At 46.4% G+C, this 12004-nt stretch overlaps 1 protein-coding gene across 2 annotated transcripts in view; it reads right to left on the reverse strand.

Moving 5' to 3' along the window:
* AGRN (agrin) overlaps nt 1–11608 on the reverse strand; it is a 128421-nt gene extending 116813 nt beyond the window's left edge. For both annotated transcript variants that reach the window (XR_014028210.1, XM_081341355.1), the window contains exons 1-2: nt 11178–11608; nt 2153–2414 (exon numbers count right to left, since the gene is read on the reverse strand). Coding sequence is in view for 1 of the 2 variants with exons in the window: in XM_081341355.1 (XP_081197481.1) it covers nt 2153–2414; nt 11178–11423 (508 nt within the window). In the remaining variant the exon portion in view is untranslated. The remainder of the gene's footprint in view (nt 1–2152; nt 2415–11177) is intronic.
* Between the last annotated feature and the right edge of the window lie 396 nt (nt 11609–12004).

The raw sequence follows: 12004 nt of genomic DNA on the forward strand, positions 1-12004 counted from the left end.
TATCACTCGTAGCACCTGCCTAAAAGACAATAAAGGTTTGCAGCCAAAAATCAAGGTTCTGTCATGCTTTAATTACTCCGACTATTTCCTATATAAATCATCTCTCTTTTCCTAAGAGGAAAATCAGAGGAAATGCAGCTTTCCTTACAACCCACCCCAATTTACACAAAATTACCCTGAAATTTAGCCCTTTGCCTCTTCATTAAGCCTGCTCTTTAAGATAAGTATACATTGCAGGAAATAACAAGTCGATGTTACAAATCAGAAAGCAAGGTGACTAATGTTTTAAAAAGTGTATCCAATAAAACAAAAACACTTTCTAGGAATCCAAGGGAAATTGAGTGAAACTTAACAGACATCTTCTAGGCACTTATATCTTTCACACCAGAAGAAAAATCCACAGAGGTAAATGGGATTTATTCTCTGGAATATAAAACCCACAGAAGTGGGCAAACGTTTAGGACTGGGGACAATGAATTAAGATGTCCCTATTTCTCTCCGACCTACTAGAGAGGCTACCAAATGGTTGGGTCTAGCCTGGCAACTTTAAGACTTTAACTCCCAGAATTCGTGTGTGTGTGTGTGTGTGTGTACTTCAACTCCCAGAATTCGTGTGTGTGTGTGTGTGTGTGTGTGTACTTCAACTCCCAGAATTTGTGTGTGTGTGTGTGTGAAAGAGAGAAGCCAGATTCACTTCACAGCCCATGTTATTAATTTAACAACCGCAGTGGTTCACTTAAGAAAAGTTGTAAAGTGGGGCAAAACTCGCTTAACAAGTGTCTCGCTTAGCAACAGACATTTTGGGCTCATTTTGTGGCCGTGAGCTGAGGACTAACTGTATTCCAGCCGCCTCTGCGAAGCTCCAAAGAAATTCAAGCAATACCAGCCGATTTTTTTAAATCAGAATTTATGGAGTACGTTCTCTGCCATAACAGCTCTCCAAAAACAAGGGATAATAAGCAATACACGCACACAGCATGGCACGGCAGAGAGCATACAAATATTGTGGTTTGTTTTTTAAAAATAATAATAATAATCATCATCATCATCATCATAGGTTGGAAAGCAAATACAGAGAAAAAAAGGCAATCAAGCCGGAATGTGTAACTCTGAGCACATTCCAGTTCTTAAAATGCTTCAGGAATTTCTTTAGGGTTTTTGGAGCTTACTGAACACACACCCTTGAGCGCACACACAGTTGTTATGAATGGGACACACACAATGCCGGTCAGGATTAACAACAACAAAAAAAGCCTAAAGCTGTATGCAGAGATTGAGAGAGCTAACAATCTTAACGGTTGTTTTTTTTAAAGTATGTTGAAATCTGGGCTGTTTCCCTCAAATCTTGGACTGGGATAGGACACAAGTTCCTTATAGGACTTTATATATTATTGGAATGTTTCCCGTTAGCGTCGTACATCGTTCTCTTCTTCGTTTTTATCATTCTCAGAGTTTGTAATAATGTTATGCCACCCAGAGTCTTTATGGAGTTGGGTGGCCTATGAAATTTGACAAGTGAGTACAAATTGCAGGAAATGAAAAACACACCCTGGAATATATCTTGGCCTGTTGTGAGAGTGTTCAGCTTTCTTTTAGGTTTGTTTTTAAGGTTCTGGTCCTTATTATTATAACACAGGAGATTTGTGGTAAATTCCAAAATGGGTGGCCTAAGGGACTGGGCTTCATTGCTAGGAATTCCCGAAGGCCTAATATGATTTTTGGTGTTCCCACGATTAAGCAGAGCAGAGCAGAGGTAGTTCTTGACTTACAACGGCTCATTTAGGGACCGTTCAGTTACCACGGCACTGGAAAAAAGTGACTTAGGACCGTTTTTCACACTTACGACCGTCGCAGCATCCCCAAGGTCAGGGGATCAAAATTCAGATGTATGTGTTTACTTTGAGAGCGGGCAACTGCATTTCATTTTTGATGTGTGCCGTTGTGCCCACAGCAATAAATAAATAAATAAATAAATGACAATAAAGGTTATCTTATCTTACCTTACCTTACCTTGTGTGTGGCAAGTGTGGCAAGAAAGGTTGTACACTCGCTTAACAAATGTCTCACTTAGCAACAATTGCGGTTGTACAACGAGGCCTAGCCTTAAAAGAGCAAACCAGCCAAGGTTGCACGTTCTGAGCCTAGGACTCACCTTCCACGCAGTGTTCCACCTCTTCCAGGTTGCGCAAAGTAATCCTCATGAGGCTGGAGTTCAGCATCAGTTCGTTCTTGTGCGTGGGCCACATGTAGTGCGGGGCGGGGTTAACGAAGAAAATCCGGGTGTCCCCCGTGGAGACCTGGTTGTCGCAGATTAAGGGGTCTCCAAAGCCCCCGATCATCACCTTGTTCCCGCCATCCAAGAGGATCTCGTGAGTCACCACTTCTTTCCCCTTCAGATACCTCCACACCCTCACCTGGAGAAGGGAGGAGAAATTAAAAGAAGGCGACGTTAGAAAGAACGCCGAGATGGCGGCTCCAATCTGCGACTCCTGTCCTGTGCGGTTGCTAACACCTGACGACGACTCGATGGCAGCAGCAGGACCGCCATCAAAAGAACATCATAAAACCCCACTTTTTATTAGAGCATCTCTCTCTCTCTCTCTCTCTCTCTCTCTTTTTAAAGATTAGAATCCACGTCTTCATAGCTGTGAAGTTTTCAGCCGGCCATGATCCCCTTTGGCGTCGTTTCTCTCCCTAAAATCCTCCGAAGCCGGTTAAATTAAAACTGTAAACAACAAACCGAAGAAAAAAAAGAGATAGGGACATATATAAAGGAGTGACGCCAAAAAAATAAATAAATCAAGCCACGTGAAGGGGAGGGCAAGGGAAGGCATGATGGAGTCAAAACGAAACGTTTATAAAAAAACAAAAAAACGAAGAAAAGAGGCAGAGGAGGGGGGAATTATTATCAATTAGGGGAGGAATTAAAACATTCTCACCCAATTAAGTGTGGGGCGTGGAGCCAGGCCACCGAAAAGTGATTGGCGAAATCAGCTGGAGGATTACCTAACAGCGCTTTTTGCCCAGTCCAGCACCTCCCGGAGGAGATGGATCACAATGTCCATCATCCACAGCCAGCATGGACTTTTCAGAAACGTCGGGAAACCCCGCGAAGGCGACACGAAAAGAGGCAAAGCTGCACCCACCACACCCCGCTGTTCCAAGTAAATCCCAAGGGCATTCTGGTTCTATAAAGTGTGGGGGGGGGGAAATAAATAAATAAAATTACTAGCAATAGTAATTCCTCCTTTTTTCTTTCTTTTTCTTTTTCTTTTTAAAGCAATGCACTGAACAACTGAGTGTCTAAAATGCCAAGCGCAGGTTTTGATGTCCTGTGTGCGGAAGGAAAGCCGGGCCTCGGCTAGAAGCCCCCTCCCTTCAATATGTAATTAATGATATTACATATTAAAATGAATTAAACATTGAAAATGCAATTAATGAGGCGACATCCGGAGGTTTGGGGTGTTTCCAAGACTGGACAGCCTTGATCTGGAATGGCGCAACGGCACAGGTAGTCCTCATCGTACGACCACGACGGGGCCTAACATTTCTATTGCTAAGCAAGACCATTGTTAAGTGGGTGCCACGCTGGCTGAGGAATTCTGGGAGTTGAAGTCCACAAGTCATCCGAGGGCCAGGTTGGAAGACCCCCCTGGACTAGAAGTCTCCAAGGTCCCTTTCGACCTTATTGTTCTGTGTTCTAATATTTTCCTCGGGGTTCTCGCTTTTGCCTTTGCCACAGACAGGAAGAAGAGCGTTTGCCGAGGGCAGCCGACCTCCCCTTGCCGTACCCAGAATATTTCTGCCTGGCGGCTGAGCCCCTTGTGCGGAGAGGTAAGGAGCAGACAAATACTTCTCCGTGTCAAGAAGCAAACACTAGACATTCCTCAAATTTGACCTGACCAGAGGCTGGTGCCAGGAAGACCAACGCGGTCTCGAAGAATGGGGAGACGGAAGAAATGGCCCTCGCAAAAGCCCACGTTAAAGACACCGGCGTTAACAGGAACCACCCCGGGTTAAAAAAACCGTCCCAAGAATGGGAGAAAAGGCCTTGGCATCAGCTGCCTATACACTTTGCTCCAGATTCAAGTTGCGGCAGGAGGAAGGGAGAGAACACACCACCTTGAAGCACACAAATGGCCCCACCTAATTTCTTGGCAAAGCAAGGGAAGATTAGGCATCGGAGAGGCCCAGGATGTGCATAGCTGGATGGAGGAAAAATGTCTGCAAGCAGATTTTTTTTTCTGCCAAGGTTGGAGCCAGGCTGGGCCCTTCGCCACCTGTTTGTCTGAGTTTTTCTGGGAAGAGAAGTTTTTTTCCCCTCCCCTCCCCACTCCCTAAACGCAAGTAAAAGAATGCCCGGAGTTGTTGACCCACGCCAATCGGTAAAGTGTTATTTTATTTTAAAAATATTGAGAACTTTGAAAGGTGAGGTAAAGGCAATGTCTTTATAGATAAGAGTAAACTACAAACAGCACCGATTTCAGCTATCTAAACATTTTGCTAAACAAATCCAACTACTTTACTATTACTTAAACACATGTCACAACCACCAAGCCTTTGCAAACTGTGTCCTTTGCACTCAGGGAAGGCATTATTTCTCTGGGAATTTAAAGATTATCTATCAGCTAAGCCAGTCACACCGATACCTTCCTTCATGTAGCGCTCTTAAAGTATGCTTGTAACTACAAACCCCATCATCCTCGCTAACAGATTGTATAACTCTTTTGCAACCATACGTGGATGGATATAGATTTTATACATAGATAGATAGATATAGATATAGTTTAGTTATAGTTATATAGTTATAGTTATACAATATATATATATATACTTATACAATACTGTATTGATAAGGTCGCTATGTTATGAGGGAGGGAAAGAGGGAGGGAGGGAGGGAGGGAGGGAGGGAGGGAGGGAGGGAGGGAGAGAGAGAGAGAGAGAGAGAGAGAGAGAGAGAGAGAGAGAGAGAGAGAGAGAGAGAGAGAGAATAATACCTTAATTAGATAAGGTCATATCAGACTCCAAACCCAGAACAATAAGGCCTATATATAAAATATGGTTATATGGACATCGAGTGAAATTACCTTTGCTGGATCAATAAAAAGCTCTCCAGGCTCTCTGCCGCAATATTTAATAAATAAGTACAGTTCATTTTGTTTTCCTCAATCCAGTCTACTTCGTGGGGCTGTTTTGAGGATAAAAACAGGGGAGGCATACAGGCCACCCTGACCTTTACGAAGAAAATAAATGAACTTTAAAATAACGAGTGAATGCAGGGGCCAAACCGAACTGAAAACGCAGCTCTGATCTACCTTAAGGCCCGTGAACTAGGCATCATTTTTGCCTCGGGGTTATGAATATGTTGCCAGGATCAGCCCAGGACTAAAGATTTCCAGAGATTCATTTTCTGACCTGGCTGGGGGGGGGAGCGGGGTGGTGGTGGGGGAGGAGGAAGGAAGGAAGGAGAGAATCACTTAACAGCCAGCTCAGGAAAGTTAAAAACCACCGCTACCATCACACCTCACACCGGAGGCTGGGGAAATTAACATGAACCACACCTAAGCCCTTTTGAGAGATTCCTTTAGGGGTACGCAGAGGATTTTTTTTTTAAAAAAAGAAGAAGAAGGTGGGAAGAAAGAATCCTAAGAGGATCAAGTCTGAGGGAAGGTGATACCAGCAACAAGAGATTTTTTTTAAGACAAGAGAGGAGGAAAAATGCTTTTAAGAAGTAGTTGAAATTCACGTTGCTGAAGGGAGCATTAAGAAGGAAGCCAACCACTTCAGTGAATTACCCATTAAGAACCCTGCAGGGTTAATTGGAGGGGTCTCCCTTTAAAAAAAAAGGGGGGGGGAGTTGTCAGCCTTTCTAAGACTGTTTTTCCTTGGCAGACTGCTAATGAAAGCCTGGGCACGTTTATTTGCATCACCATCTACACAGCACCTAGCAAAATCGCATTTGTTTCATTGCCACATTGTTATGCCACACGTACAGTATTACTGGACTCTGCATCGGGTGCAAAACTACATCAAAACCTTCCTTGATTTAGCGTAGAGCAACTTCCCATACATTAAAGCCATTAAACCAGGGGTCCCCAACCCTTGGTCTGGGGACCGCTACCAGGCTGCAGCATGCCAGCAACCGGTCCGCACAAACAAGCAAAGCCCCATCCGCGGGATGCAGGCCCCCCACGCAAAACCACGCACTCTCCGGGTCCGTGGAAAAAACCTTTCTCCACGGAACAGGGGGCCCCTGGTGCCCAAAAGGTTGGGGACCTCTGCATTAAGCCATAGGATTCTTAGAGAAGCTGATGCGATTTCAAACTGTCCCAACACAGCTTGTCAAATAAAGCAACCCTGGAGAGTTCGTGCAACATCCCCAGGCAGCAAACCATGAGGCTTTGTGCGTGTGTGTGTGTGTGTGTGTGTGTGTGTGTGTGTGTGTGTGTACTGCGGCAACGGCTGGATTTGTGCCAGTTTGGGCACTGAAAAGCCTCCTAACTGACGGTTCAGTTGAAGACTGCATGGAATTCAACTGAAGATTGACTGAAAATGCAGGGATTGTAATGCACCCTTGTAAATGTGGACGTGTAAAATTCACCTTGCTCTTCTGATTTTTTTTTTTAAAAAAAACTTCTTGCAGAAATCTTGGAAGGCCTCTAACTAGTCAAAACAGGTTGCCCTTTTTGGTTTGGGAATGGGATGGTTGTTGTTGTTTTTTTCATTTCCTTTTTTTTTTTTTTTTTTACAAAATCCTGTGAGAGACTGCTAGCCAGGCCAGACCACCTTTCACAGATAATCTGCCTTCCTGCGCGCGCACACACACACACGCGCGGCAAGGGCAGAGGAGATAATCCTTGTGGCTCCTTCCCAATTCCACCATTCTAAGGAAATGGAGCAGAGTGTTGGCCGCAGCTTCCTATGTGTCTGGAATAAAATCAGCAAAAAATAGGGTTCTGTTAATAGCACATGCCAGGGACGCGGTGGCTCAGTGGGTTAGGACGCTGAGCTTGTCGATCAGAAGGTCGGCAGTTTGGCGGGTCGAATCCCAAGTGCCACGTAGCAGAGTGAGCGCCTGTTACGCGTCCCAGCTTCTGCCAACCTAGCAGTTCGAAAGCAGGTAAAAATGCAAGTGGAAAAATAGGGACCACTCCGGTGGGAAGGGAACAGCGTTCCGTGCACCTTTGGCGTCTAGTCATGCCGGCCACATGACCACGGAGACGTCCTCGGACAAGCGCTGGCTCTTCGGCTTTGAAACGGAGATGAGCACCGGCCCCTAGTTAATCAGCTGTCTGGGAAATTAATGGCAGAAAGCACTGCACTAGGTTAGGTTTCTTTCACACGGTGCATTTTCTTATCTTTTTTGGAGGGGGGTATTTGGACTTTTAACCACACAGTGAAGAGCAGCTTAAGGCACCCCACATATTTAAAGTTTCAGATCAGTCAGCCTCACAGACTTCTTAAGCTTAGTGACTGAGGATCGTGTTTTTTTTCACACTGGCGACCGTTGCAACATCCCCACGGTCACATGATCGAAATTCAGACCCTTTGGCAATTGACTCCTATTTACGACGGTTGCAGTGTCCCCGGGGGGGGGGCTATGTGGTCCCCTTTTACGACCTTCCGACAAGCAAAGTCAACGGGTGAAGCCAGATCCACTTAACAACTGTGCCTAGAAAGGCCATATAAGATGGGGCAGAAGTTCCACTTCAACAACTGTCTTGCTTAGCAATGGAAGTTGTGGTCGTTATGTCAAGGGCAGGCTGTGTCAATTTTTCTCTCTCTCCCCCCCTCCCCGTTCTAGGGAAATCTTTTGGGGAATGCAGTCTGGACTGATGTTGCAATATGGATTGAAAAATACCAGCAACTAACTAGCTGCCGCTTCAGTCTGGTTTGTTTGTTTTAAAATCAGCAAGGTTTAACAGAGGAAGGGGGGGAGGAAAAAAAATCTATAGCTGGAAGGTGATTTTAGAGCCAAACAATAAGACAGCAACTATTTTCGACTAGAGATTTGATTCCAAGGGGTGGCTTTGAAACTTTTCCAAGCAGAATGTGTAAAAAGCAGCCTGCTCTATAGCACAGATGTTTGAGGTTGGCTTCCCTCCGCAGCAATTTTTCAAAGACTCTTCAAGCCACCGCCTCTCCTTCCTTGCTGCCTAAAAATACCTAATTACGCACCAGAACACTGAAACCCAACGAGAAGCGCGCGTCCTTGTCTTTAAAATGGAATTCTGCTCAAACATTGTTTTAAAATAGTTTTTTTTAAACTATTAAACTACCTATAATCAAAGAGGCATTCGTGAGTGCCACCCAATCTTAGAACCGAGTTGGCACCGAAGGGAGATCAAAAAGATTTGTGCGATGGAAAAAGGCAGCAAATCACGGGCAGCGTTCGCTCGAGAAGACGCTTAATTCAGCAACTGGGTTTAACCCAAGTTGGCACCAAATCGGGCAATCCTCGACTTGCGAAAATTGAGGCCCGCATTTCTGTCGTTAAGCGAGACATTTGTTAAGTGATTTTTGCCCCATTTTACGACCTTTCTTGCCACGGTTGTTAAAAGAACCACTGCGGCTGATGAATTAGTAACGTGGTTGAATCTGGATTTCCCGTTGGCTTTGCTTGTCAACAGGTCGCAAAAATGGGATTGCGTGACTGAGGGACACTGCAAATGTCATAACTATGAATGAGTTGTCAGGCGTCTGCATTTTGATCAACCAGATCACGGGGCTGCTACGAAGGCCGTAAAATGCTCATAGGTCCCTTTTTTCCACTGCCATTATCACTTTGAACGTTGTAGTAAATCCAGGACTGTCTGTACTGCCAATTGTTAGTTCTGCCCCTGAATGGCAGCTGAAGTCCAACACTCACATTTGGCAATATTGTAATTTACAAACCATGTGCTAGGAGGAATTGAAGACTGAATCCTCTGGCTGAGTCCGAAGCAGCTTCATGCAGTTTTATGATTTACTTGCTCTACTTCCTTTTCTTAAACCATCCCCCTCTGGATCATTTAATTCCACCTCACCCCTGCAGCGAATCCCTGTAAATTGCTCACTTCCTTTCCTTAGAGCTGGCGAATTGTTCCTAGAGAGGAATCCATCTTCCGTGCCTCTGCACGAGTCTGTCTTCACGAGTCTATCTTCTTCTCTGCACGAGTCTATCTTCTATCTCCTGTTGAAATGGGCAACCTCCCTCAAGAATGTCAAAGGGTTCCATTACAGGGAACAGGCTTTAGATAAATTTTCTTCCACAAACTGTGGGAAGAGCTCGTTTTGCCCGTAGGGATCCAAACTCACCCATTTGACTAAAAAAAAAAACAAAAAAAAACAAACAAACCACAAATTATGCAGGGTTCTACATTGTGCGAGCAACAAATGCATTTCCGTACTTGCGTTGTTGAAAAAAAATGTAGCGTTGTGCATCAGACACACACAACAGGAGAGCAGAGCGAGCGAGCCCTTTCTCTCTTCATAAAGTGATGGCTGTCGGGAAAATCATGGAAAGAAGACCGGGGTTTAATTATTGAAGAGGGATGACCGCAAAGCTTCTAGTGATAAACAAAGGCTTGCATCCTTTTAATCTGCCAGGTGTCCTTATTAGTGGAAAACCAAGGGTCTCTTTTTCTCCAGGGAAGCTAAGCAGCCACTGGAATTCACAGAGAAGAGACAGATGTCAAACGTTGCATCCTTCCACTAGCAAAGGGCTTAGTAAGTCAGCTGAGAAACTTGTTCTGGTTTTCTATGTAATGGTATTAGCCAAGACACGTCTAGTTCTCAAATACTGTTCCTCTGGAGACATGCAGGCTTCTATTCACAGGTTTCCCACAACCCCTGGAATGATCCTACTTAAAAATGAGTTTCTTTTAACGCTATCCAACCCCGTCCTCCTGTTACTTCAGGACAAGGACCGTTGAAAGGACTCTTAAGACAGTATTTGCCAATCTTGGCAACTTTACACTACGTGGACTTCGATTCCCAGAATTCCCTAGCCAGTAATTCGTCCTGCGACAACACCACTGTCCTTGCCTTGTAAATGAGCTTCCACAGGCAGGCATGGCTTAGATCTCACCCCACAAACCTGGTTTATTAAAGAAAAAAAACAGAGTTAAAACACACTGAGGCTTAGTGCCAAGACTTCAACCCGGAAGAGATGTTTTGCTGTGTTTAATTAGATTTATTCTCAGGCAATTATCAATTTTGTTAGGAAGAGGTATCTATCCATCCATTTCTATCAGCTTCCCATGGAAGCTGAGGGAAAGATCCGCAATCTGACACAACAATCTGACACAACGGTTCTACAGTAAAGAAAGGGGATCGAGTGCATTTTTTGTGGCTGAGAGTTTTAAAGAAAACTTTTTTAAAAAGTTTAAAAAGGGTACCTCGGAAAAGAAGGTGGAATGTTGCTCCCAAAATGCCCTGCCAAGTCGTGGAGGAAGAGAAATGGGTTTTTTATTTTTATTATTATTATTTTGGGAAGGAGAACGGTGAGACATCCAAGGCAGACTTTATTAGCAATGGGAGGGAAGGCAAAAATGGGGACGGGTCTTTCCTTTGCATTGCAAATGCCAGGCTGCTCAGTCGGCACACGAAACAGGGGTTTAATTGCCTATTTCTTGGAGAGAGCTCATTCTAAAAAAAAGGGGGGGGTTATAATTCATTTTTCCAATCCCGGACGCACAATCAGCTGCTGGCCACCTCCACGAGAGAAGCTCCTACGAAGGGGGAAGGGGGCGGGGGGGGGGAAGTCAGCCTGGAAGGAAAGAAAGAAACCACTTCCTCCCGACTAGTCTGGTCTTGCAGGAAAAAAAAGGAAAAAAAATCCTCTGACATCCTCGGCGCGAGAGCCAGCCGATGCCCAAGATTAAAAAAAAGCACAGAAAACCAACAGGCTCTTTTCCTTTCTCTCTTTCTCTCTTTCTCTCTCTCTCTCTTTATCTCTCTCTCTCTTTATCTCTCTTTATCTTTCTTTCTTTCTTTCTTTCTTTCTTTCTTTCTTTCTTTCTTTCCTTCTTTCTTTCTTTCTCTCCTAACCAAGGACGGGGCGGGAGATTGCGGGGGGGGGGATGGGAAAGCAACAAGTGGGGCCGTGCGATCGCCCTTCCCCCCCCCCTTTAGCGAGTAAAGTTCGGGCCCAAGAAGGAAGAAACCCCCCCCTACACACACAACCCCCACATCACCTTGCAAGAGTAGGTCTGGTGCACCGGATCGACGTTGAGGATCTCCTCCACCGTGCCGGTCAGCACGACGTTGGCTTCTTCCTCCCGCCGCTCCAGCTCTTTCTCCGGGCAGCTTCTGTTGCAAAGGGCCGGCCACGAGGCCAGCAGCAGCAGCAGCGAGAGCCGGAGAGGAGAAGGCGGCGGAGAAGGCAGGAGGCAGGCGGCGGCGGCGGGGGGCGATCCGGGAAAGCCCTTCGCCCGCCGCATCGCGGCACAATAAGAGGCGGCGGCGGCGGCGAGAGCCCGCGAGGAAGCCGGAGTTTGCGCGCCTCCCCCGCGGCGATCCTAAGTTGGGAGGCCTGGGGGGGGCGTTTGCGACGAGAGAAGCGGAGGGAGAAAGTGCGGCCGGGAGAGAGGTTGTGGGGGGGGCGGAGAAAGAAGAGGGAGGGAGGCGGCGAGAGCGAGCTACGTCCCTTCCCGGCTCAAGCTGGCCGCCTCCTTCGGCAGGGGCAGAAAAGGGCTCCGGCGGGGGCGAGGGGGGGGAAAGCAATTTGCATGCGATCTGAATTGCAAAAAGGGGGAGGAGGAGGAAGCGGGAAGGAAAGAGAGAGAAAGAGAGAGAGAGAGAGAGAGAGAGAGAAGGGAAGATAGAAAGCCGGGCTGCGCTGCCCGCCTCTGCGGCCGCGAGAGAGAGAGAGAGAGAGAGAGAGAGAGAGAGAGGCGGGGACGGGTGGGGGGGGGACTCCGGCAGAGAGACCGCCCCTGTCCGCCGCTGGAACCGACGCGCCGGTTAATGGCTAATCGCGCCGCCCGCCCGTGATGTGACTTGCCAAGGTGCAGCGCCGAGC

The sequence above is a fragment of the Vipera berus genome (assembly GCF_964194415.1).
Source record: "Vipera berus genome assembly, chromosome: 17".
Classification (NCBI taxonomy): Eukaryota; Metazoa; Chordata; class Lepidosauria; order Squamata; family Viperidae; genus Vipera; species Vipera berus.